Genomic DNA, 26120 nt, shown 5'->3' with positions numbered 1-26120 from the left:
GAGATAGGATGTGTCTTTATACTTCAGAATTCATTATGCTACTACCATCATCAGCAGTTGTATCATCAATGAAGATAAGTGAGCCAGTTCCTTCAGCAGCCATACATGCCCAAGCCATAACACCCCCACCACCGTGTTTCACAGATGAGGTGATATGCTTTAGATCTTGGGCAGTTCCTTCTCTCCTCCATACTTTGCCCTTGCCATCACTCTGATATAAGTTAATCTTCGTCTCATCTGTCCACAAGACCTTTTTCCAGAACTGTGGTTGCTCTTTTAAGTACTTCTTGGCAAACTATAACCTGGCCATCCTATTTTTGCTGTTAACCTGTGGTTTGCATCTTGCAGTGTAACCTCTGTATTTCTGTTCATGAAGTCTTCTGCAGACAGTGGTCATTGACAAATCCACACAAGACTCCTGAAGAGTGTTTCTGATCTGTCGGACAGGTGTTTGGGGATTTTTCCTTATCACAGAGAGAATTCTTCTGCCATCAGCTGTGGAGGTCTTCCTTGGCCTGCCAGTCCCTTTGCAATTAGTAAGCTCACCAGTGCTCTTTTTCTTCTTAATGATGTTCCAAACAGTTGATTTGGTAAGCCCTAGGTTTGGCTGATGTCTCTAACTGTTTTATTCCTGTTTCGCAGTCTCATATGGCTCATTTGACTCTCATTGGCACAACTTTTGTCCTTATGTTGATAAACAGCAACAAAAGGTTCCAAAGGTGATGGAAAGACTGGAGGAAAGACTAGATGCTGAGAGCTCTCTTCTACCTGCATTAAGGAGGCAATTAAACACACCTGAGCAATTACAAACACCTGTGAAGCCATGTGTCCCAAACATTATGGTGTCCTGAAATGGGAGGACAGTTGTAATTTCTACATGGTGAAACCAAAATGTATAAAAATGGCCTTTATTAAAAACTGACAACGTGCACTTCAACCACATGTGTTTTGTTTTCTTTTACAAATGTCAAATTGTGGAGTACAGATGCAAATGAATAAATGATGGGTCTTTGTCCCAAACATTATGGAGGGCACTGTAAATCTAACTCCCTCTTGAAAACAACCAGTGAATTGGCCTCCACTGTCTTCTGTGGCAGAGAATACCACAACTCTGGGTGAAAACGTTTTTCCTCATCTCAGTCCTAAATGGCCTACCCCTTCTTAAACTGTGATCCCTGGTTCTGGTTTCCCCCAAATTCAGGAATATTTTTCCTGCATCTAGCCTGTCCAATCCTTTAAGAATGTTATGTTTTTATGAGATCTTCTCTCCTCCTTATAAATTCCAGTGAATACAAGTCCAGTCGACCCAGTCAGTCCCGCCATCCCGGGAATTAACCTGGTAAACCTACGCTGCACTCCCTCAATAGCGATAATGTCCTTCCTCAAATTAGGACATCAAAATTGCACACAATACTCCAGGTGCGGTCTCACCAAGGCCTTGTCTGAAGAAGGGTTTCGGCCCGAAACGTCGCCTATTTCCTTCGCTCCATAGATGCTGCTGCACCCGCTGTGTTCCTCCAGCAATTTTGTGTACCCTCACCAAGGCCTTGTACAACTGCAGTAGGACCTCCTATTGGACGCTTGGGTAGCATACAACTCAACGGTATGAACATTGAATTCTCCAATTTTAGGTAATGTGAACAAACCCCCCCCCCCGCACCCCCCATTTTTTTTTCTCCCCTGCATCCTACCTACATGGACACCCATTTCTCCCATCCCCTGCTGCCTCCAACCTCTCTTACATCTTTCTTCCCCATTACAATTAGTCTGAAGCAGGGTCGCAACCCAAAATGTCACCAATCTATGTTATCCAGAGCTGCTTCAACCACTGAGTTACTGTTGCACTTTCATTTTTGCTCAAGATTCCAGCATCTGCAGTTCCTAGTTTGTTTTGGTAACTGCCCAGAATGGTTGATCTAAAATAGGAATTTTGAGATGTAACATGCAAACAGTTTAAGTTCAGTATTCAGCCATGTTATGAAACTATTCTATCTTGATTTCAATTACATCCATCTGTATGCATTAGTATTACATGTGGAAGATAACAGCAGCAATCAATAGGCATTCGGGGTAACATTAAGGGGAATGGCAAGAAAAAAAATTATCTTATTGAAGCGCAGAGCAAGCTCAAGGAACTATGCTTTGCCGTGCAATTATTTATGTTAAAAGAAAAATCTTGAATAGTGGGCAATAAAAATGAGTTTGTTTTTTGGATTTGGTGAATATATCAATAGCCATAGAGCTGTACAGCACGGGACAGGCTCTTCGGCCCACCTTGCCCATACTGGGCTGGTCCCATTTGCCTGCATTTGGCCCATATCTCTATATATCTGTCCAATTGTCTTTTAAAAATCGTATTTGTATCTGTTTCTGTAGTTAATATAATAATGCATTATTTTAGTGAGGTAAAGCTCGTATAGGGGGGTTGCACGGAAGGTCACTGGGTCATAGGGCTCGACGCACGGAGCCGCTAAATCCAACTGGAAGACATCCGTCACTTCCGGTATATGTTATTAATGCTAGAAACGCGTACTTTCCTACCTGTTAAAAACCGCCAAAATGTTGAATTCTTGCGCTGAAAAAAATTGTGGGAGTCGGGGTAAGTGTGAGAGACATGTACCCAACTTCAGAATTCCAAACGTGAAGCGAAATGAAGGTATAGAGAAGCGAGAACTGAAGTGACTACAGCAGCTAAAGTGCTTGGTAAACATTGAAAATATTGGGAATTATCGCGTTTGCTCACTGCATTTCATCAAGTAAGGCATTATTTGTGTTTTTTCTTGATTCCTTTGGTACCTAAAAATTCTCAAGTGATAAATCTGGCTGTAAATTTTTCTTCACATGCGTTTTCATTTTGTATGTAAAAACCCACGAGAACCATGGGCGATAAAAAAAATTACAGCCAGATTTATCACTTCTGAAACTTTTTAGATGCCAAAGGAATCAAGAAAAAACACAAATAATACCTTACTGTTGATGAAATGCAGTGAGCAAACGGCCAATGTTCGCCAAGCACTCTGGCTGTTGTTGTCCCTTCAGCTCTCACTTCTATCTACCGTCATTTCTCCTCACTTTTGGAATTCTGAAGTAGACTAAATGTCTCACACGCTTATCCCGATTTCCATAATTATTTACAGCGCCAAAATTGACAATTTCAGCGGGTTTTAACGGGCCCGTTACGCTGGAAACAATGGTAAGTAAAGATCTATAAGATCTTTGATGGTAAGTGCCTACCTGCAGTTCATCGCGTGTGGCGTAGCGTAGCAACAGTACGGGTCGTGGGTCGTGCCCCGACTGCCGTGAAACCTCCCTATTGCAAAAACAATGCATCTACTAATCACAGTACCAGCTTGAACTGCAGTTTTAACTGGTGTGCTGCTGCAAGTTAGAATTTAATTATTCTATTTGGGACATAATACAATAAAAACACTGTTAACTCTTGAACAAGAAAGTGTAGCGTCCCATTGCTCCATTCATGAAGGTGGAGGCGATGCAGTGCCGTCTCCCGGCCAGCAAGGGGCGCGATAGCGGGAGTGCGAGACCCCTGCCGCTCACTCCTATAGCGGAACTTGGCTCCGCTCACCGCTGCACAAAGGAGCGGGACGACGTTTGAAAGCGGCCGGTCTGGTGAATCGGGCGGCGGCGAGACAGGCAGAGCCCGAGGCCCACTACCCGCTGCTAGAGCCGCGTGTCTGTCGCCATGGAGGCGGACATCCTGGACGCGCTCGATGCCCTGGGGTGAGTGGCTGCCCCGCCGCCGGCTCTCGGCCTCCCGTTACAAGTGGCCGGTTAAACCATCTTTACTACACGGCCAGTGAACGCGGGGGGCCTGAAACTGGCGGCTGCAGAGACGCTGCAATTGGAGCAATCGACCGGCTGCTGGAGGGAGCCGGCGGGCTCGTTGTTTGCTGCGGGGGGGGGGAGGTGTTTGGCCCCGTGTTGTTGCTGCTGCTCCTCACCCTGACCCCCGCCCCCGCCCCCCGCTTCACTGATACAGCTCTCCATTAAACCCAACGTGTCGGAACGAAATGCAGATACTGGTTTTCACCGAAGATAGGCACACAATGTTAAACTCAGCGATCAGACAGCATATTGGGTGTCGTTTCGTTTGGAATGGGCACACTCTATAGTCTGAAGAACTGTCCTAACCCGAAAGGACGCCTAGCATGTTCTGCAGGAATGCTGCCTGCCCCGTTGAGCAACTCCAGTAGTTTGTGTCTTGTTTTGTAAACGAGCATCTGCAGTTCATTGTTTCTACTCTAAATATCCCTGATATTTTCAGAAGACAAATGGCTGTAATGTTTCAACTAGATTTTTGTTTGTTGAAATCCTTGAAAAGGAGTTCTTAAAATAATCTAAGAAACAGCTGGAAGAAATTTACATTTGCCCATCATTACAAGTTGTGATGACAGAATTGAAGGTCTTGGACTTACCAATCATTATGTTTTGTGTTTATATTATCACCTCAGACAATCTGTCAAGATTGATGAAGACTTGTCTGCACTCTTGATTTGTGGCTTTGGAGATTGTTCAACGCAGGAACTACAAACTCTTTCATTGATGGGGCACATGGTGGCTGATGGGGCAGATGGCTTGATTATGAAGTTGTGTTCTGCTTTTGCAGGGGGTCTCTTGTGTGCCCTTGAGATTTTCAATGCTATCCCAAAACCTGCTTCGTCACCTTGAGCAAATGTTGGGAATATTGCATTTCTTCAAGAAGACTTTGAGTTCGTCTATCCAAGGTAGTCAACTCAATATTGCAGACAGACAAAATTGCTGGAGAAACTCAGCGGGTGCGGCAGCATCTATGGAGCGAAGGAAATAGGCAACGTTTTGGGCCAAAACCCTTCTTCAGACTGATTTGTCTGATTTTGCATATTGCAGATATTGGATACAGCTGCTGAAATGGGCAAATAAATTACAGCTGGAGTTTAATTTAAGCAAGTGTTGCATTTTTGAGTTTGACTATAAGGGGAATATATGCACTTAATGGCAATAGTCTTAACAGGCTTGATGGACAGAGTGACCTTGGGTTTCAAGACTGTGGCTTCCTTAAAGTGGGAACACAAGTGGATAGTAGTAAAGAAACCACATGGTATGCTTGCCCTTGTTGGCCAGAGCATTGAGTGTAAGAGTTGGGAAGTCATGTTGGAGCTTTAGTACCTTGGTTAGGCTGTATTTTGAGTATTGTATGTAGTTTTGGTCTTCCCATTACAAGAAGGATGTTTTGGAGAAGGTGCAGAAGCGTTTTACCAGAATGCTGCATGGATTGGAAGGTATTAGATTTAAGGAGAAGTTTGACAAACTTGGATTGATTTCTCTGGAGTATCAGTAGCAGGAGAAACCTGATGAAAATATATACATTTATGAGAGGGTAGACAGTCAGAACATTTTTCATGGGATGGAAATGTCAAAGACTAGAGGACATAGCTTTATGGCGAGATTGGCAGAGGGTGGTGGGTGCTTGGAACGTGCTACCAGCAGTGCTGGTAGAGGCAAATAAATAGTGGCATCTAAGAGGCGTTTGGATAGGCACATGGATATGGAAGGGATAGGAGTAGAATAGGCCATTTGGCACATCAAGTCTACTCTGCCATTCAATCATGGCTGATCTAACTCTCCCTCCTAACCCCATTCTCCTGCCTTCTCCCCATAACCTCTGACAACTGTACTAATCACAAATCTATCCAGATGCCTTAAAAATATCAATTGACTTAGCATCCACAGCCCTCTGTGGCAAAGAATTCCACAGATTCACCACCCTCTGACTAAAGAAATTTCTCCTCATCTCCTTCCTAAAAGAACATCCTTTAATTCTAAGCCTATGCCATTAGTCCTAGATTCTCCCACTAGTAGAAACATCCTCTCCACACCCACACTATCCAAGCCTTTCACTATTCTGTAAGTTTCAATGTCCCCCCCTCATTCTTCTAAACTCCAGTGAGTACGGGCTCAGTGCTGACAAACGTTTGATCATAGGTTAACCTCATTACTGGGATCGTTCTTGTAAACCTCCTCTGGACCCTCTCCAGAACCAGCACATCCTTCCTCAGATATGGTGCCCAAAAGTGCTCACAATATTCCAAATGGGGCCTGACTAGCACCTTATAGAGTCTCAGCAATACATCAGTGTTTTTGCATACAAGCCCTCTTGAAATAAATGCTAGCATTGGGTTTGCTTTCTTTACTACCGATTCGACTTGCAAATTAACTTTTTGGGAATCCTGCGCCAGCACTCCCAAGTCCATTTGCACCTCCGATTTCTCCATTTAGAAAATAATCTATATCTTTATTCCTACTACCAAAATGCATGACTCCACATTTTGCTACACTATATTCCATCTACCACTGCTATGCTCATTCTCCCAACCTATCCAAGTCCTTCTGCAGAGTCCCTGCTTTCTCTACGTCCCCCTCCACCTATTGTCGTATCATCCGCAAACTTGGCCACAAAGCATTCAATCCCCTTATCCAAATTGTTAATATACAACGTGAAGAGCAGCGGCCCAAGCATTGAGGCCTGCAGTACTCCACTAGTCACTGGCAGCCAACCAGAAAAAGCCCCCTTTATTGCCACCCTTTGCCTTCTGCCATCCAGACAACCTGATATCCACGCTGGTATCTGCCCTTTGATACCATGGGCTCTTATTTTCCTTAGCAGCTTCCCGTGTAGCACCATCAAAGGGTTTCTGAAAATGTAGGTATACAACATCTACTGGCTTTGTCCTGTTATTTACTTCAAAGAATTCCAGCAAATTTGACTGGCAAGATCTCCACTTGACAAAGCCATGTTGACTTCAGCCTATTTTATCGTGAACTTCTAAGTACTCCGTAACCTCATCCTTTATTGAGAGAGTGACTCTCAAATCTTACCAACCATATGGATATGGTTCATGTGCCAGCAGAGGGAATTAGTTTAACATGTCATATTAGACACAGACATTGTGGACCAACGAGCCTGTTCCTGTGCTGCATTATTCTACGGCGTACGCGAGGGCACTAATGTTTTGCTTTGCAGTGAATTTGGTGGATTTTTGTTAAGACAATGTTGGTGGTATTTTTAATGACTCTTAAGGTGTCTTCTATAAGCAGTTACATCATAGTGGTTGCATTAGAGATGACAGTACTCTATCCTCTTTTAAGATGTCAAATATTGAGACTTTTTCTACAGCATTAGACTCCCTACCTTCTTAGGAAAATTAAGAATTATAGTATGTTACTAGTATAAATATGAAGATTACTGCAACAATGCTTCAATCCATTTCCTTTGCAGAAGAAGGCTTGTCATGAAAGCTGATTTCCTATGATGTATAATCACAGCCCTTATAAAGGATTTAAAAAATATATATACCACAATTCAGACATTTTCTGGCCTAAACACGTCTATCAATAGCATGTCCCTCTGCTCCTCACTGGTCTGCGTGGTAAATCAGAACTTACCTTAGCAAGATCTGTCCTTGTCAACTTCCTGCAAAGTTCCAGCCTAAAATTCTCAGTGAAGAAGCCATGTATGGTGGCAGGGTCTTGTGTATATGAATGCCATCATATGGGGCTGGAGAGCAAACCAAGCCTCAGCCATGAAACAGGTAGAGGAAACGTTTCTATGCCAGGTGAGCTTAGCCAGAAGCATTAAATTTAATTATTCATAACTATTAAATATACATGTAATTGAGATTCATAACATTTAACTCTGCAGTTCATCCTCTTATTCAGGAAAAATGTGTGTTTCATGATTTTCCGTCATGAAACAGTGGCAAAAATAAATTGGCAATTTTGGTTTTCCTTTGCAAAGTATTGATTTAGTTATTTTTCCTCTTATAACTCTGCAAAGGCAAGTTTTTATTCTGTATCTCAATTTTTTTTGGAAGATAAGGACGAGCTTCCATTGCCCAAACAGCTGTAATGCAGGATTACACAGTTTTATATTTTCAGAGAAAAATGCCAGTTGCCCGATGCTGACCATCGCAGCCTTTTCTCTCCATTTAAATCTTCCTGCTCACATACAGTGCCCTCCATAATGTTTGGGACAAAGACCCATCATTTATTTATTTGCCTCTACTCCACAATTTGAGATATGTAATATTTAAAAAAACACATGTGGTTAAAGTGCACGCTGTCAGATTTTATTAAAGGCCATTTTTATACATTTTGGTTTCACCATGTAGAAATTACAGCAGTCTTTATACATAGTCCCCCCATTTCAGGGCACCATAATGTTTGGGACACAGCAATGTCATCTAAATAAAAGTAGTTATGTTTAGTATTTAGTTGCATATCCTTTGCATGCCGTGAGTGCTTGAAGTCTGCGATTCATGGACATCACCAGTTGCTGGGTGTCTTCTCTGGTGATGTTCTGCCAGGCCTGTATTGCAGCCATCTTTAGCTTATGCTTGTTTTGGGGGCTAGTCCCCTTCAGTTTTCTCTTCAGCATATAAAAGGCACGCTCAATTGGGTTCAGATCAGGTGATTGACTTGGCCACTCACGAATTGAGTATTTTTTAGCTTTGAAAAACTCCTTTGTTGCTTTAGCAGTATGTTTGGTATCATTGGCTTGATGTAGAATAAACCGCTGGCCAATGAGTTTTGAGGCATTTGTTTGAACTGGAGCAGATAGGATGTGTCTTTACTCTTCAGAATTCGTTATGCTACTACCAACAGAAGTTGTATCATCAATGAAGATAAGTGAGCCAGTACCTTCAGCAGCCATGCATGCCCAGGCCATAACACCCTCATCACCGTGTTTTGCAGATGAGGTGAGCTTTGGATCTTGGGCAGTTACTTCTCTCCTCCATACTTTGCCCGTGCCATCACTCTGATATATGTTAACCTTTGTCTCATCTTTCCACAAGACCTTTTTCCAGAACTGATGTCTCTAACAGTTTATTCTTGTTTCTCAATCTCATAATGGCTTCTTTGACTTTCATTGGCACAACTTTGGTCCTCATGTTGAAAAACAGCAATAAGAGTTTCCAAAGCTGATGGAAAGACTGGAGGAAACACCAGGTGCTCAGAGCTCTCTTATACCTGCATTAAGAAGGCAATTAAACACACCTGAGCAATTACAAATGCCTGTGAAGCCATGTGTCCCAAACATTACAGTGCCCTGAAATGGGGGGGACTATGTATAAACACAGTTGTAATTTCTACATGGTGAAACCAAAATGTATAAAATGGCCTTTAATAAAATCTAACAGTGTGCACTTTAAGATTTAACATTTCTATTACAAATGTCAGATTGTGGAGTACAAAGGCAAATAAATAAATGATGGGTCTTTGTCCCAAACAGTATGGAAGGCACTGTATTTCAGGTCGATTCATCAATGTGAGTACAGCATATTCTCGGCTTATGGAGCTACTCAAACATTTGAGATGCGGAATAAATTTCTCTCTCATAAAATTTACATGAAAAAATAAACACCAAATTTATGTAAAATTCATGTGTTTCATAACGTATTCAGAAAATTGCGACATGGACCTTTTTCTAGGAATACAATCCTTCACCCACCCAAAATAATGCAGGAGACGGGGTTCCTTGTACTTAATGAATTGCCAATACTTCGTAGTTTGCCATTTTTAAAATCTGCTGTTCAAATAATTTGGTGAAAGAACCATAATGGATTTGGAAAAAATTGTGAACTTTATTAGAGTGCCTGTTTGCAGTTTCCTTATCTATCTTAAATTTTGGTCAAGTATTACTTAAATATGTGTTTCTTTGAAGTTTCCTCCTTATAGTTTTTATTTGAAAAGTTTAACACGTTTTGATAAATTTTTATATATCAATCATTAAATGGTTCTCTGGTTTCTTTTTAATGTAGGTACGATGGACCCTTGTTGGAAGAAGATGCTCTTTTGAAAGCAGTTGAGACTGGGCCATCTTCCTCAGAATTTACTGAACTGTGTGTGTGGTTATCTTCGCAGATTAAAATGTTATGTAATCTGGAAGAAAGTATAAATAATATTACCTGTAAGTACAGTCTTCCTTCAGTCCACCATCATTCAAGTATCATAGGACAACAGAAGGAAACATAGGACAACAGAAGGAAACATAGGACAACAGAAGGAAACAAAACGGGCAATACGGGCTGAAAAGATGAAGTACGAAGGGAAGCTGGCCAGGAATATAAAGAAGGACAGTAAAAGCTTCTTTAGATATGTTAAGGGAAAAAGAGTAGCAAAGTCAAATGTGGGTCCCTTGAAGGCAGACACGGGTGAAATTATTATAGGCAACAAGGAAATGGCAGAAGATTTGAATAGGTACTTCGGATTTGTCTTCACTAAGGAAGAGACAAATAATCTCCCAGATGTACTGGAGGACAGATGATCTAAGGGGGTAGAGGAACTGAAAGAAATTTTCATTCGGCGAGAAATAGTATTGGGTAGGCTAATGGGACGAAGGATGATAAATCCCCTGGGCCTGATGGTCTGCATCCCAGGGTCCTCAGGGAGGTGGCTCTAGAAATAGTGGATGCATTGGTGATCTTTTTCCAATGTTCAATAGATTCAGGATCAGTTCCTGTGGATTGGAGGATAGCTAATGTTATCCCACTTTACAAGAAAGGAGCGAGAGAGAAAACGGGGAATTACAGACCAGTTAGCCTGACTTTGGTGGTGGGAAAGATGCTGGAGTCGATTATTAAAGAGGTAATAATGGGGCATTTGGATAGCAGTAAAAGGATTAGTCCAAGTCAACATGGATTTATGAAAGGTAAATCATGCTTGACTAATCTTCTGGAATATTTTGAGGATGTGACACGTAAAATGGATGAAGGGGTGCCAGTGGATGTAGTGTATCTAGACTTTCAGAAAGCCTTTGATAAGGTCCCGCACGGGAGACTGGTGACTGAAATTAGAGCACATGGTATTTGGGGGTAGGTGTTGACATGGATAGAAAATTGGTTGGCAGACCAGAAGCAAAGAGTAGGAGTGAACGGGTCCTTTTCAGAATGGTAGGCAGTGGCGAGTGAAGTGCCGCAAGGCTCGGTGTTGGAGCCGCAACGGTTTACCATATATATATTAATGATTTGGACGAGGGAATTAGGAGCAACACTAGCAAGTTTGTGGATGACACAAAGCTGGGTGGCAGTGTGAACTGTGAAGAGGATGTTTGCAGGGTGACCTGGACAGGTTAAGTGAATGGGCAGATGCAGTATAATATAGATAAATGTGAGGTTATCCACTTTGGCGGCAAAAACAAGGGGGCAGATTATTATCTCAATGGGGTTAGGTTAGGTAAGGGGGAGGTGCAGCGAGACCTGGGCGTCCTTGTACACCGGTCACTGAAAGTTGGCTTACAGGTACAGCAGGCAGTGAAGAAAACTAATGGAATGTTGGCCTTCATAACAAGAGGATTTCAGTATAGGAGTAAAGAGGTTCTTCTGCAGTTGTATAGGGCTCTGGTGAGACCACATCTAAAGTATTATGTATAGTTTTGGTCTCCTAATTTGAGGAAGTATATCCTTGTGATTGAGGCAGTGCAGCGTAGGTTCACGAGATTGATCCCTGGGATGGCGGGACTGTCATATGAGGAAAGATTGAAAAGACTAGGCTTGTATTCACTGGAGTTTAGAAGGATGAGGGGGATCTTATCGAAACATATAAAATTATAAAAGGACTGGACAAGCTAGATGCAGGAAAAATGTTCCCAATGTTGGGCGAGTCCAGAACCAGGGGCCACAGTCTCAGAATAAAGGGGAGGTCAGTTAAGACTGAGGTGAGAAAATACTTTTTCACCCAGAGAGTTGTGAATTTATGGAATTCACTGCCACAGAAGGCAGTGGAGGCCAAGTCACTGGATGGATTTAAGAGAGAGTTAGATAGTGCTCTAGGTGCTAGTGGAGTCAAGGGATATGGGGAGAAGGCAGGCACGGGTTATTGATAGGGGACGATCAGCCATGATCACAATGAATGGTGGTGCTGGCTCGAAGGGCCGAATGGCCGCCTCCTGCACCTATTTTCTATGTTTCAATCACTTTCTCTCAATCTCAAGTTACTACGAAATTCAACAGACTTGTTCAATGTCTAGTAATTTTAAAGTAAAAATGATGTGATGTGTAAATTGGAAGTTTGCTCTCCATTTTCAATATATGGTCTTGTAGCTAAAGCCATATGTATCAGCTGCTTATGCCTGAACTTGGCATTAACATTTCAGAAAGTAGCACCAGGTTTGAACAGAAAATGACCCTAAAAATGATATGCTCAGATTTTCAACAATGGAAATTGACATGATGTCTGCAACAATGAAATGTTTGCATCAAATAACATTGATTCGATGATAGCAACTTAAATATGCTTTTGAACTACAAAAACAGAGTTTTTCCATCTATTCATTCACTAGAATCCCTTTTCAAAATCTACATTATCACAGGGGCAAAATCAAATGCACAGGGTCATCTAAACTTGGAAATCGAATTAGTTGCTGAAGGATTGTTATAGTAAAGATGTTTCATTCCATGGGCTTACCTCCATACCAGGCTGGGACCTAGATACAAACTGCAGAAATAATCATGAAGTGTGAAATGGGGAGAGTTCAGGTGGAGATAAAAAGTCAAAATTGCCTATACAGAAAGGAATGAGAATAGAGTTAACTTCTTGGTCTCTAAGTGAAATGTGAGAAAGTATAAACTATGAGAGAACTTTTGTAAATGCAAACAACAAAAGATATCCCATGAAATGCAAGGAGGATCAAGAAGGGTACAAAAATATGGTAGTGATTATGCAAAGAGGTAAAGAGCTTGAGGGAAATTCAAGATTTATAACAAGTATATTAAGAGGAGAAGCAATTTACGGCCATGCAGTTGATACTGCAATTGAAAAGCAGGAAGCAGCAAACGTGTTACATACTTTAGTATCAGTATCAAATATTTCAGTATCAAATATTAGTTTTTAAGAGGTCAGATGCTGAGATCCTTTTTCGCAGGTCATAAGTAATAGGAGTAGAATTAGGCCATTTGGCCCATCATGGCTGATTTATCTCTCCCGCCTAACCCCATTCTCTTGCCTTCTCCCCATAACCTCTGACACATGTAGTACCTTTTTAATTCTACTGGCTCTTTCTATTTAAGGCGCAGAAGATGTTGAAAGCTTTCTGCTGGAGATTAACGGTTTCCTAAAAGAAATGTCGTGCCCCTATTCAACACTTCTAACAGGAGATTTTAAAGAGAGATTAAAAAAGAAGGAAGACTGCTTAAAACTTCTATGTAAGTATTGTTATTATACTCGTTGAATTCTTAAGACACATTTGGTAACAATTTGTTGCAGGGATTGCTACTGTAATCTTTTACAATTTTACTGATAAAATATAACTTTACAGTGAAGAAGTGGATACATGAAGTAAGTTTTAAAGTGTCAAAACTACGCATTACAGTGTGGTAAATTCATTTGAAATATTCATACCACACCACAAGGTGTCCCCATAGTACCATGGTATGGAAGTTCAATGCATTTTTCATTGCGGCTTTTTTTGAAGGAACTTTAGAATGCTAGGTTGTGTAGCTTTTTATTCTTTACCAAAATGCTTATATTCAAACACAGTAATTGGCAGCTAGAAAAGTATTAACTGGGCCATCGGGTTCATTCCAGAGTGAACATTTTATTTTTATTGTGGAGGCATGATGTCTAGAGCTGATTATGATTCCTCTCACTGTCCAATGCAGGCACTCCAATAAATGGTATTGGATAACAAGCAAGCTGGGAAATGCTTACCGAGCCTGTCTTTCTCAGCTGAGCAGCATAGGCCAACTAAACACAGTAAAATCAGTCTGAAGACATTTAGCATATAAAAGCTGTTCCATATAGCTACTACTCTGTGGTAAATCTAGAGAACAATATATTCCCCGGTTTTGATGTTCCCAAATCTGATTAAAACTGCACCCTTGTTTACAATTTAAGCAATGTATGGTTTAAGAGATCAAGAGTGTTTATTTGTCACTCATGAAAGACTCTGCCACAGACATTCAAATTATTCTTCAAGATCTGTCTGCCACTACTTTGCTCAGGATATGTGAATCTGCATTTTTTTGAAGTTTTTCTTTCATATTCTCTTTTAAATTCCTCTTCTTTGAAGAGCTATCCCTGTTGCTATTAACTCCATGACCCCTCAGGTCCCTCTCTATGTTAACCCTTCTTTGCAAAAACAAAGAACTAAAGAGATGCCATGAAATGGAGGAAATGCAATGAGGATCAAGAAGATCGTCTTTGTTACCCTCCTCCCCTACCCTTCCTTTACAAAACTGCTGTCCATGCCTTCTTCTCGATATTATATTTATGATAATTGTTAGGTTTTGAGGGTTACAGAAGCATGATAGTTTGATCAAAATTAGATACAAATAGGTCATGGCCAAAATAAATGACGTCGCAGAAAGGACTTTTGTTGCTAATTTATTTGTGATGTCCTGTGAGATGAAAGGAGAATATAAATACAAGTTGTAGAAGTGGTTCTGAATAAACCTATTTAGATTTTTTTTTTAAGTTAGTTTTAGCATAAAGGTGGTTGCTTTTGTGAATTTTCATGTTCTAGATTTGATCTTTTGAATCTACTTGCCAATATATTGTGTTGGCTATTATAACTGTGACAATGAATAGAACTCAGCTGGCTTTCTTGATATCAAATGTATTTTATTGGGGCTTTTAATCTTGATAGCAAAAATTGGCAAAAGACGTTTTAATAATGAATAATGAAGTAATTTGTGACATTTTACATATATCCATATATTACCTTAATGCAAATTCTTTTGAAAATCAAATGAACCGCAGATGCTGAAAATCTGAAATTAAAAAATACTGGAATAAATCAGTACGCCAGGAAGCATCTTTGGAAAGAGAAACAATTAGTGCTTTAGATCATAGACTCTTCATCAGAACTAAAAGTCTAAAATCTTCAGTCTAAAATGTTGCTGTTTCTCTTTCCAAAGTTGCTGCTTGATCTGCTGCATGTTTTCTATTGATAAAGTGTTACCCTTTTTACTTACCTGTTGCAAATGTTTAACTGTGGATGTGATGAATAGATTGAAATATCAAGATCGCTTAACTTAATATGTTTGCTTACAGTATATTTGTCATCTGAGCTTCAAACTGCAAGGATCCTACAGTATAAATCTCCCCCAGTGTCCAAAGCTGAACGCAATAAAGATATTTCCCGGGAGATTAAATCTATCTTTGCAGCGTTGGGTTTGCCCTGTCCAATAATTGATGTTGCTGATGCACAATTATTTAAGCCTATAGAGGAGAAGGTTAGTGTTGAACTTTATTTTTCTGAAGTCTTGATGTTCATTTACTCCTTTAAAACCACTTTTAAATGTATCTTGTTCTCCCAGGTGAAAAATATAAATTCCAAATCTCCCAAAAGTTATATAAGTCAACCACTGATGAAGCTAACACCAACTTCCGAACAATGGGTAAGAGAATGCTTTTAAGAAAGAGGATACAATTTGTCTTTGAATTACTTACTTTGAATTGTGGATTCAATGTGGATAAATATTAGTCATTTTGTACACGGCAGCAGCTCTTAATTAGCACTGACATAACTAATCATTGGTGTATGTTGGTAATAGTACAGGTGGAATATTGGCTAGGATACTGTGTTAACTGGTGTATCTTAATAAGGTCAAGAGGCCTTTAATTTCTATATCTGTGGTTGAAGTTGCACCTTGGAATTTTTATGTGCTAGGTTATATGGATTGGTTCTGAAATACAGTGTTTTTGTTTGGCAGTGATGCATCCACATAGTTTCAATTCTGAGGTGTCAGTTATAACATTGACATTGATAACTGAAACTATGGTACTGATAAACTCATTTTAGGGGTGAAATTCAGAACAAAATAATTTGCTGTGAAATGCATTCTTACAAAATTTATTTTACTGTAGTCCTAGAGTAAAGAAATAACCCAGGGTTTCAGGACTATCTTGACAAGCACATTGAGCTGGTGACAGTCAGTACCTGTTCCTTGTGTTGATAGTCTGCCAGATCTGCTGAACTCTTTCATTGCCATATTTTGAAAGTGGTAAGAGCTTCTGCCTGTGCCCTTCTGTTTGGCTGCTCCAGTGCTTTCTCCGGCTGAAGTTTTCTTATGATAACCAGTCCAATGGCCAGCTGTGAACCTTAGAGATCCACATTCCGTGGTAATATTTCCCACTCGCTGTGCGAGCCAGTCTGCATTCCTGATTCTTGCCTCTGTGTTGAAGGGCTGTTCGACTCAACCCAGCCTGCCTCACTGGCAGTCTCTCAATTCCGAGCTGTATGGTAATTAATTGCCATGAGGGCTCCAGTCAAGGGTAGGGGTTTGCCCCAAGTCCCTGACTGTACACGAGAAATGTATTTTAAAACGCAGGGGGATGTATACATGTAAGTACTGCGACTAAAGGATCAAGTGTGCTATAATGAATAGAAATAGAAAGGATTAACCAGAGGTCTGATATGTACAATTTCATCTTCATGTGAACTGATCAATGTGTCTAATAAACTTCAGATAATCTTGGAAGTGAAAACCTTCTAATCAATTTTGTGACATGTTATTGGCAATCTGGGGTAAAGGATGGTCTGATGAATTAAGACAATTATTTTATAATACATCTTTCTTTTTGATTAAGTGCATTTATAGTAACATTTGAACCAGATTATGGCTTAATTAATTTAATCAATTTTTAATTAAAGATCAAGAACTGCATCTATTCCATGACTATCTTGACAATCACCTTGTGGGCTAGGAATGGATTGGAAAAAATGTATACAAAATTAGCTCTATCCTGATTAAAACCAATTGATGAGGCAGATTTTTTTTACGAGCATAACTTGGCAGAAATGGTTTTATATCTATCTATACTTTTATGTGTGTGTGTGGATTTTAATAAAATCCTCCACCCACCCCACTCACTCATTTTGTCGCCACCTGCTGGCCACCCACCATAACTCAGCACTAGGCCAGGGGCAACTTCGGATCCAGCAGCAGAGTGGCTCCGTTAATGCATTCATTCCACAGTGAGTTCAGTTCGGTAACAACACCCCCCTCCCTCCCCTCCCCCCCCACCCCCGTACTCGGGGTCTGAAGCACATTCGGGGACCAGACCCAACGGGTCTGCACTTGGTCTAGTATCCTATATTCAGGGGATCTATGGAATATAAAATTTAATTTAACTTGTTCCATGTGGATGATAACCCCATTCTGCAAAATCTTTTTACACAGGAGAATCTTGCGGCAATAAACAAAGCTCTCACCAGTGAGTATGAATGCCGCAGAAGAATGTTGATTAAACGTCTAGATGTAACTATCCAGTCATTTGGCTGGTCTGACAAAGCCAAGGTAAGAATCAAAGTCTGAGGATGCAAGGTAATAAGTAGTTGCTTACTTTTGTAGCGTAACTTTCCAAAGCGCATCCGTTATCCGACTCCATTCCAACTGAACATTGGGAATATTTGTTTATACATTGGTAATGCACCCACGGGCTATAAAATATACATGCTAAGTAAATGTTAATAACAAAGCTATTTTAAAATGGGGGGGAAAAAAAGACAAGGTGTTGGAGTAACTCAGCAGGTCAGGCAGCATCTCTGGAGAACGTGTAGGCAACGTTTTGGGTAGGGACCCTTCAGACTGAAGAAGCGGATCCTGGAATGTTTAAAATGTCATTTGATGCATGTTATTTACATTTTTCGGTGATTTCTGAATAAGCTGGGAAGGTATGAAGGATGCAGCTCACTTTTATTGTTAATTTAGTACAGCTATAATTGACTGCTTAACGAATTTGCTGTTATTTGTAAGCAATACCCATATTGGTTTAAACCCAACAAGAACATACTTTTTCCAGTTATTTGAAACCAAAGTTTCAAATAAAGGCTGTCTTTGGTTAAAAGACGCATTGATGCTAGGACTACAATTACAGAGGTATTCAGGCCATCCATCCCATGGATGGAGCTGCCCATCAGGGTCCTGAGATTCCAGGTCTTCTACATCGATTAAAGAACCTCTTTTAAAATGGGATGTCTTTTGTACAGCTACCTCACAGACTGCAGTGAGAACTTGATCCTGTGGTAAAAACCTTTGATTCTCACTGACTACCGATGAAAATTTGTGCACATGCTATCTCTGCTATATATGACATGCAAACCGTAAACCATTATTTTAACTACTGGGTCCACAATTAATCCAATCTAATTGCAGAATGATATCAAGCAGGAATGTGTCATCGCCCAACATTTGTCACAGTATTTCTCTCCCCCACCCCCACCCCCAGCGCAGTATTTTACCACCAGCAATCTCCCCACCACAATGTAGTCGTGTCTATCTTCGGTTTAAACCAGCATCTGCAGTTCCTTCCTACACAATAGACAATAGGTGCAGGAGTAGGCCATTCGGCACTTCGAGCCAGCACCGCCATTCAATGTGATCATGGCTGATCATCCACAATCAGTAAGTAAGTAAGTTTATTGGCCAAGTATTCACATACAAGGAATTTGTCTTGGTGCTACGCCCACGTAACAACATGACATACAGTGACAGTTACGAATGACTCAGAAAACACTAAACATTAATAATAATAATAAAACATTAATGATAAAACACCATTGATCAAGCATGCGAACCAACAAAATACCAGATCAAAGGGAGGCTACAAATTTTTGGTTATTGAGTAGAGCAACTATTCGTGGATAAAAACTTTTTATGTCTGGCTGTGGCAGCTTTGACAGTCTGGAGTTGCCTTCCAGAGGGAAGTGATTCAAAGAGTTTGTGGCCAGGGTGAGAGGGGTCAGAGATGATCTTGCCCGCTCGCTTCCTGGCCCTTGCAGTGTACATTTCATCAATGGTGGGAAGGTTGCAGCCAATAACCTTCCCTGCTGATCGGACGATTCGCTGCAGCCTCCAGGTGTCGTGCTTGGTGGCTGAGCCAAACCAGACCATGATGGAGAAGGTGAGGACAGACTACGATGGCCGTATAGAATTGGACCATCATTGCATGTGACAGATTGTGCTTCCTCAGCTGCCGCAGGAAGTACATCCTCTGTTGTGCCTTTTTGATTGGGGTCGATGGTAGTCCCCCACTTATGGTCCTTGGAGATGATGGTTCCCAGGAACTTAAAAGACTCCACAGATGTGACTGTGGTGTTGTTGATGGTGAGTGGGGTGAGGGGAAGGGGAGCTCTCCTAAAGTCTACAATCAATTACACTGTCTTAAGAGCATTGAGCTCTAGGTTGTTGCGACGGCACCAGGACGCCAGCTGTGACACTTCCTGTCTGTAGGCAGATTCCTCCCCATCCTGGATCAGTACAATCAGGGTTGTGTCGTCCGCAAGCTTGAGAAGCTTGACAGAGGTATCTGTGGAGGTGCAGTCATTGGTGTAGAGAGAGTAGAGGAGAGAGTACGCAGCCTTGCGGTGCTCCTATGCTGAGCGTTTGCGGGTTTGAGGTGTGCTTTCCCAGCCTCACATGCTGCTTCCTGTCTGTCAGGAAGTTGGTGATCCACCGACAGGGGTTCAGGCACAGTCAACTCGGAAAGTTTGGAGTGTAGTAGCTCTGGCACAATGGTGTTGAATGCAGAGCTAAAATCAACAAACAGGATCCTCGCATAGGTCCCTTGGCGGTCTAGGTGCTGTAGGATGACGTGCAGGCCCAGGTTGACTGTGTCATTCACAGATCTATTGGCCCGATATGCAAACTGCAGAGGGTCCAGCAGGGGGTTTGTGATATTTTTCAGCTTGGCCAGCACAAGCCTTTCGAGTGTCTTCATGACTACAGAGGTCGGTACCCCATTCCTGCCTTCTCACCATATCCCTTGACTCTGCTATCTTTAAAAGCTCTATTTACACAATGGAGTTTAATCTACATAGCAAACAGGAAATTGTTTAACTTGCATCCTCCCTGCTCCAGAACTTCGCACTGAGAATTCACTCATTCAGCTGCGGTTCACAGACAACTTTCACGTTTGCAAGTCCACGTGCCAAGCACCAAGACACCAAGCTCTTTCCTCGCCTGCTCAGCCTAGATGGTGAGGTGCAACAAAAGAAGAGCAGAAGAAGTGGACTTGGGATTGAGGGGGAGAGTCTGTCAGGGCGCAGGGGGGAGGATGGGCAGAGGCCCTTCCATCAAATTTGTTTTTTTTTAAAAAACAGATTTAGCTCAATCGTCCAATTCTGATTGCTTTCCCTCCCCAGGCGACTGGTTTTGTAGGCTGTAGTGCTCTTCTTACTGCTCCACACATCCCTCATGTTGTTCTGTTGAAGTTTCAACTCCAGCTCCTGTAGTTGTCCTCCTGTGACCACCTCACTGACCTTGTGGTCACAGGCAGCCTCTGGACCATTGGCTTATACCTGGGTAGGTGAACCAGGTTGTGAGCAGATCTTGCCAGTGGTGGAAAGGCTCTAAGTATCATTGTCATTGTCATCATTGTCTTATTGTCATCCTCAGTCTAGGTCAGTATTACCTCACCATCCGTAACTGCCCTAAAACTGGCCTCATTTGAACAGCCTGCTAGGACACTGTATGGAGCACATTTCTAGTGGCAATAGAATCCTGTAATCTAAAGCAGCATATTAGACAGAATATGAGCAGTGCTTTAATTACTGCCATTAATCATTGAGCTGGGAGATTCGCCAGTGTCTGGATGTCAGAAGGTCAACAAGCATTTCTGCAGGAATTGCATAATTTACTGAAGGGCAATTGAAAGACCATTGGGGGGGGGGGTTGATGCAGGGGGAAAGGAGCATGAACACGAAGAGGAGTGACCTGATCTGCACATCCTCACATGAATGTCATGCAGACAGACTGGTGTCATGTTTGTGTGCCTGGGAATATACTATGTTATTTTTAAAAGAGAAACATAGACTCGCACACAGAAATAATTATTCAACAAAATAATAATTCCTACATTAAATTATATTATCCACTAGACGTCATGAAGGCTATTCATGGCTCAATTACCTTTAGAAGAAAACTAACAAATATGCGGAGCAGACCCAGGCAAAGCCTCGGGTTCCAATGGTGTCAGCCCTAGGGTACTCAAGGCATGTGCCAGCCAGTTGTGTGGAGTACTCCAGCATATCTTCAACCTGAGCCTGGAGAGGGTTCCTGTGCCAAAGAGGACACATCCCAGCTCCTCCAATGACTAGACTGGTGGCGCTGACTTTGCACATCATGAATTCCCTAGAGAGGCTGATGCTCACTCACCTGCGACTCCTGGTTACACCCTACCTAGACCACCTGCAGTTTACTTAACAAACAAAGATGGGTGTTGAGGACGCCATCATCCACGTGCTCCATCGTTCCTATGCTCACGTGGATAAGCCGAGAAGTACTGTGAGAGTAATGTTTTTTTACTTCAGTGCTTTTAACACCATCCAGCCAGCACTGCTAGGAAGCAAACTGACAAAGATGTGGGTGGATGCTGCATTGGTGCCCTGGATCACCAACTACCTGACTGGACGACCACAATATGTCAGGCAACAGAACTGTGTCTCGGACATTGTAGTGAGCAACACGGACCCCACAGGGGACGGTCCTCTCTCCCTTCCTGCTCACCATCTACACCTTGGACTTCAGATGTAACTCGGACTCCTGCCACCTGAAGAAGTTTTCGGATGACTGCAATTGTGGGCTGCATCAGTGAAAGGAGGGAAGCTGAATACAGAGGTGCGGTCAACAACTTTGTTGAATGGTGCGGGCTGAATCACCTGCAGCTCAACACCGACAAGACTAAGGAGTTAGCGGTGGACTTTAGGAGAGGAACACCCCTGTCCCTTGTCTCCATCAGTGGTGTGGATGTGCTGTTTACCAAGGACTACAAATACCTTGGAGTGTACCTGGACAGTAAACTGGAGCCAGCTGTACTTTTTGAGAAGGCTTCGCTCCTTCAACTTCCCCCCCCCCCATCCCAAATCTTTGTACATCCCCAATCCTTTTCACTCATCACTTTAATTTCATGTTTCATGTAACGTGTGTTTTATGACTCTTGGCAGATAAATTTTCCTCCTGTGAAAAATAAAGTTCTATCGTCTCATAGAAAGTGATAAAGTTGAAAAGATGGGAAAGTAAAAATTAGACTCTTTATTTTATTAGGCAAATACAGACAATATGGCAAAAACCTATCAACCAAAAAGACAGTCTTTATCCTTGGCATCAACGGTAACCCTGGCACACCTTCTGGCTGCCCGTGAAGACTTGTCCAAGATTATGAAGACTAGCAGTGGTTCCTTAAGGAAAGGGACGTCTTGTGCCATCAACAAGGTGGGTTATATGCATTTGAACACATAAACACTATTGAATTATGAAGAGCTAATTATTGAGGTAATGCAACATTTCAGGTGGTGTGGTTTCCACGTATAATTTTTGCAGTGTCAGGAAAAATGCAGAGGTTTTGCAAGTTACTTATTGTGCAGAGAGACACAAACCATACTGTGAGCAATTTGGGGGTAGGTGTGTGATTTGTGACACAATTGTCAAATCGGCGCACACACACAACCATGCTCTTTGGGAATGTGGATAATCATTTTCTACATGTGTCATATACATGTGACAGCATTTTGATGTTGAATCTTGTGTAAGATGAAAAAGATACCATACTGATGTTACAGAACATTTCTAATCATCAAACAAACATGTCAAAGAGTCATGCAGCATGGAACCAGGCCCTTCTGCCCAACTTGGCCATGTTGATCAAGATGACCATCTAAGCTAGACCCATTTGCCAACATTAAACCCACATCCCTCTAAATCTTTAATATCCATGTAAAATTGTTCCTATCTATGTTCTCATTGTACAGTTAATCATAGTAAATTGAGAATGGATGAAATGGATGGTTTAGAGGTTTGTATCAATATCCATGAAAATTTACCATGACTTGACCTTTCAAGGAAAGTCGAGTCACTTCCTTGACTTTTGTATAGGAAGTCAATACAAACTCTCCTTTGTATTTGGCTTTCTGCTGTACACTTGTACCCACAACTGTTATATCCATTTATCTCATTCTTTGCCATTGGTTCTGTAACCATAGAAAAAGGTTCTCACTTTTTGTCATCTCTATTTTTTAATGCAGGACTGAGACTACCATCAATTTGTTTTGCCTCTGATTTATTTTGTTTACTCCAAGTCAGTAATTGACTTTGACCATAATTTTACTGATACAATATTGCTATAATCCTTTAAATTATGGAAGCCTTGCTCCTTGCTGTCTTCCATGCAGAACTAAATTTGTGACTTTCTTTGGCAGGTTCTGATGGGGAGAGTTCCTGACCGAGGAGGTAGACCATCTGAGATAGAGGCGCCACCACCAGAGATGCCACCTTGGCTGAAGAGACAAGATGGCGGGAGAGGCGGACGTGGTGGTGGAGGTGGTCGTGGCGGGGCTGGCTGGGGAGGTGGCCAAGGAGGTGCAGGTGGCAGGGGTGGTGGTGGCAGGGGTGGTGGAGGAAGGGGTGCCCAAGGGGGTGGAGGTGGTTGGGGTGGTGGTCAAGGAAGTGGAGGTGGTTGGGGTGGTCAGGGAGGTGGGAGAGGTGGCGGCAGAGGAGGCTATGGAGACATGGGAAATTATGGTGGACGAGGAGGTTACGGACGATACTGAATGAATAGTGGACATTTTAATATGTTATAAATACCTGCAAAAACTCGACATTTCGAGCCACACTCGTTGCAGCCAGTGCAGCAGTAAAGATTATACCTGCAGTTGAAAATAATTTATCTCCCCATGTTCAGAAGATTGCAGCATACCATTACCCTTTAAGGTACAAGAATGGTAAAGGATTTTTTTTTTTTAAACAGCTTGGAGGTACATAATACTTATTGTTTACTACCAGATACAAGAAAAGTTTTTTAATGTAAATTGAAAATGTGCATTGTAGGAACGTCCTTTTTTACGAAAATGTGATTATTAAAATGACTTTACTGTGCAGTGCTAGTACCTCCTGAAGAGCTGTAACCAGTTGAGATTTTTTTAATTACTATGAAGATTTTTAACATGTAATAATTAAAAATGAACTAAGCAATAAATTGAATTTTGTAGGAGTTTTGTTTTGAGATTTAAATGTGCTTGAATGATTTGGTTGAATTCTAAGTGCTGCAGTGACACAACTATCAGAATGGTTGCCTGTCATTATACCGGTCAAATGTTTGGATTTCAGCTGAATTTATAATTTCAGTCTGACCTGGTTGAAAGCTGGAATGCTCTGGCACAAGAATAAGATATCTTGTTTAAGAAGGAACTACAGATGCTGGAAAATCGAAGGTAGACAAAAATGCTGGAGAAACTCAGCGGGTAAGGCAGCATCTATGGAGCGAAGGAAAGGCAACGTTTCGGGTCAAACCCCTTCTTCAGACTGATGTGGGGGTGGGGAGAGCGGGAGGATGAAAGGAAGAGGTGGAGCCAGAGGGCTGAGAGAGCTGAGAAGGGGAGGAGAAAGTAAGGACTACCTGAAATTAGAGAAGTCAATGTTCATACCGCTAGGGTGCAAACTGCCCAAGTGAAATATGAGGTGCTGCTCCTCCAATGTACGGTGGTCCTCACTCTGGCCATGGAGGAGGCCCAGGACAGAAAGGTCAGATTCAGAATGAGAGGGGGAGTTGAAGTGCTGAGCCACCGGGAGATCAGGTTGCTTATTGCGAACCGAGCGGAGGTGTTCAGCGAAGCGATCGCCAAGCCTACGCTTGGTCTCACAGATGTAGAGCAACTGACATCTAGAGCAGCGGATGCAATAGATGAGGTTGGAGGAGGTGCAAGTGAACCTCTGCCGCTACTGGAAAGACTGCTTGGGTCCTTGAATGGAGTCAAGGGGGGGAGGTAAAGCGACAAGTGTAGCATTTCTTGCGGTTGCAAGGGAAAGTGCCCGGAGAGGGGGTGGTTCGGGTGGGAAGCGACAAATTGACCAGGGAGTTACGGAGGGAGCGGTCTCTGCGGAAAGCAGACGGGGGAGGAGATGGGAAGATGTGGCAAGTGGTGGGATCACGTTGGAGGTGGCGAAAATGTTGGAGGATTATTTGTTGTATGTGACGGCTGGTAGGGTGGAAGGTGAGGACAAGGGGGACTCTTCCCTTGTTACGAGTGGGGGGATGGGGAATGAGAGCAGAGTCACGGGGTATAGAAGAGACGGTGGTGAGAGCCTCATCTATGGTAGAAGAGGGTAACCCCCGTTCACTGAAGAATGAGGACATCTCCGATGCCCTGGTGTGGAACATCTCATCCTGGGTGCAGATGTGGCGTAGACAGGAATTGGGAGTAGGGGATGGAGTCCTTACAGGAAGCAGGGTGGGAAGAAGTGTAGTCCAGATAGACATGGGAGTCAGTGGGTTTATGGTGGATGTCGGTCAGTAGTCTATCACCTGCAATGGAGATAGTGAGGTCTTGAAATGGTAGGGAAATGTCGGAAATGGTCCAGGTGTATTTGAGTGCCGGATGGAAGTTAGTGATGAAATAGATGAAGTCAGTGAGTTGTGTGTGGGTGCAGGAGGTAGCACCAATGCAGTCGTCGATGTAGCGGAGGTAGAGTTCGGGGATAGGGCCACGGTACGTCTCGAACAAGGATTGTTCGATGTACCCTACAAAGAGGCAGGCATAGCTGGGCCCATGCACGTGCCCATAGCTACGCCTTGTATTTGGAGGAAATGGGAGAAGTCAAATTAAAAGTTATTAAGGGTAAGGACCAGCGGAGGAGAGTATCAGTAGACGGGGATTGGTTGGTACTCCGGTCGAGGAAGAAACGGAGGGCTTTGAGACCCTCCTGGTGGGGGATGGAGGTGTAGATTGACTGGACATCCGTGGTGAAGATGAGGGAGTGGGGATCTAGAAAACTGAAGTCCTGGAGTCGACGAAGAGCGTGTGAGGTGCCTTGAACATAGGTAGGGAGGGATTTAACCAGGAGGGATAGGATGGAGTCGAGGTATGTGGAAATAAGTTCGGTAGGACACTAACTGTCAGAAACAATGGGTCTGCCAGGACAGTCAGGTTTGTGGATTTTGGGGAGAAGGTAAAATCTTTTTTATTTTAAGTAGGAACTTTGGTAGTAATGAACAAAAACAAGACCTCTACTTGCTTGCAGATTACTGAATTTCATGTACCCAATATTTCCCGGCAATGAAGACGCACCTGCGTCGAAGACACAACCCCAATTTAAGTTGCTAAATTTTTGAGGAAAGGATGGTGGGACAGG

The 26120-nt window shown here is 42.3% G+C and overlaps 1 protein-coding gene and 1 long non-coding RNA gene across 3 annotated transcripts; one reads left to right on the top strand and one right to left on the bottom strand.

Annotated features, from left to right (window-relative positions):
- Positions 1-571: 571 nt before the first annotated feature.
- LOC116976902 lies at positions 572-9064 on the bottom strand. 2 transcript variants are annotated; one of them, XR_004413068.1, is made up of 3 exons: positions 8878-9064; positions 5665-5666; positions 572-620 (listed from the first exon to the last, which is right to left on the bottom strand). It is a non-coding gene; the product is annotated as an uncharacterized LOC116976902 (long non-coding RNA). The 2 variants fall into 2 exon arrangements; XR_004413069.1 differs by lacking the exon at positions 5665-5666 and adding an exon at positions 6347-6348 and having other exon boundaries at positions 600-620.
- Positions 3549-23967, top strand: fam98b (family with sequence similarity 98 member B). The gene is made up of 8 exons (XM_033026946.1): positions 3549-3738; positions 9816-9964; positions 13062-13196; positions 15046-15227; positions 15312-15392; positions 17178-17294; positions 22041-22208; positions 23192-23967. Exons 1-8 carry the CDS (start codon positions 3701-3703, stop codon positions 23540-23542), a joined length of 1221 nt encoding a protein of 406 aa, XP_032882837.1. The 5' UTR covers positions 3549-3700; the 3' UTR covers positions 23543-23967.
- Positions 23968-26120: the final 2153 nt, after the last annotated feature.

Source organism: Amblyraja radiata, chromosome 9 (genome assembly GCF_010909765.2).
Source record: "Amblyraja radiata isolate CabotCenter1 chromosome 9, sAmbRad1.1.pri, whole genome shotgun sequence".
NCBI lineage: Eukaryota > Metazoa > Chordata > Chondrichthyes > Rajiformes > Rajidae > Amblyraja > Amblyraja radiata.
Note: the sequence above shows the minus strand (reverse complement) of the source record. Positions and strands in the feature narration are given on the sequence as shown.

What these genes read in the sequence shown, in the direction of transcription:
- fam98b (XM_033026946.1), top strand. Translation starts at nt 3,701, where the DNA reads ATGGAGGCGGACATCCTGGACGCGCTCGATGCCCTGGG. An exon ending in AAGTATAAATAATATTACCT is followed by an intron (nt 9,965 to 13,061) that starts GTAAGTACAGTC and finishes TTTCTATTTAAG; the next exon opens with GCGCAGAAGATGTTGAAAGC. An exon ending in GCTGGTCTGACAAAGCCAAG is followed by an intron (nt 17,295 to 22,040) that starts GTAAGAATCAAA and finishes TTATTTTATTAG; the next exon opens with GCAAATACAGACAATATGGC.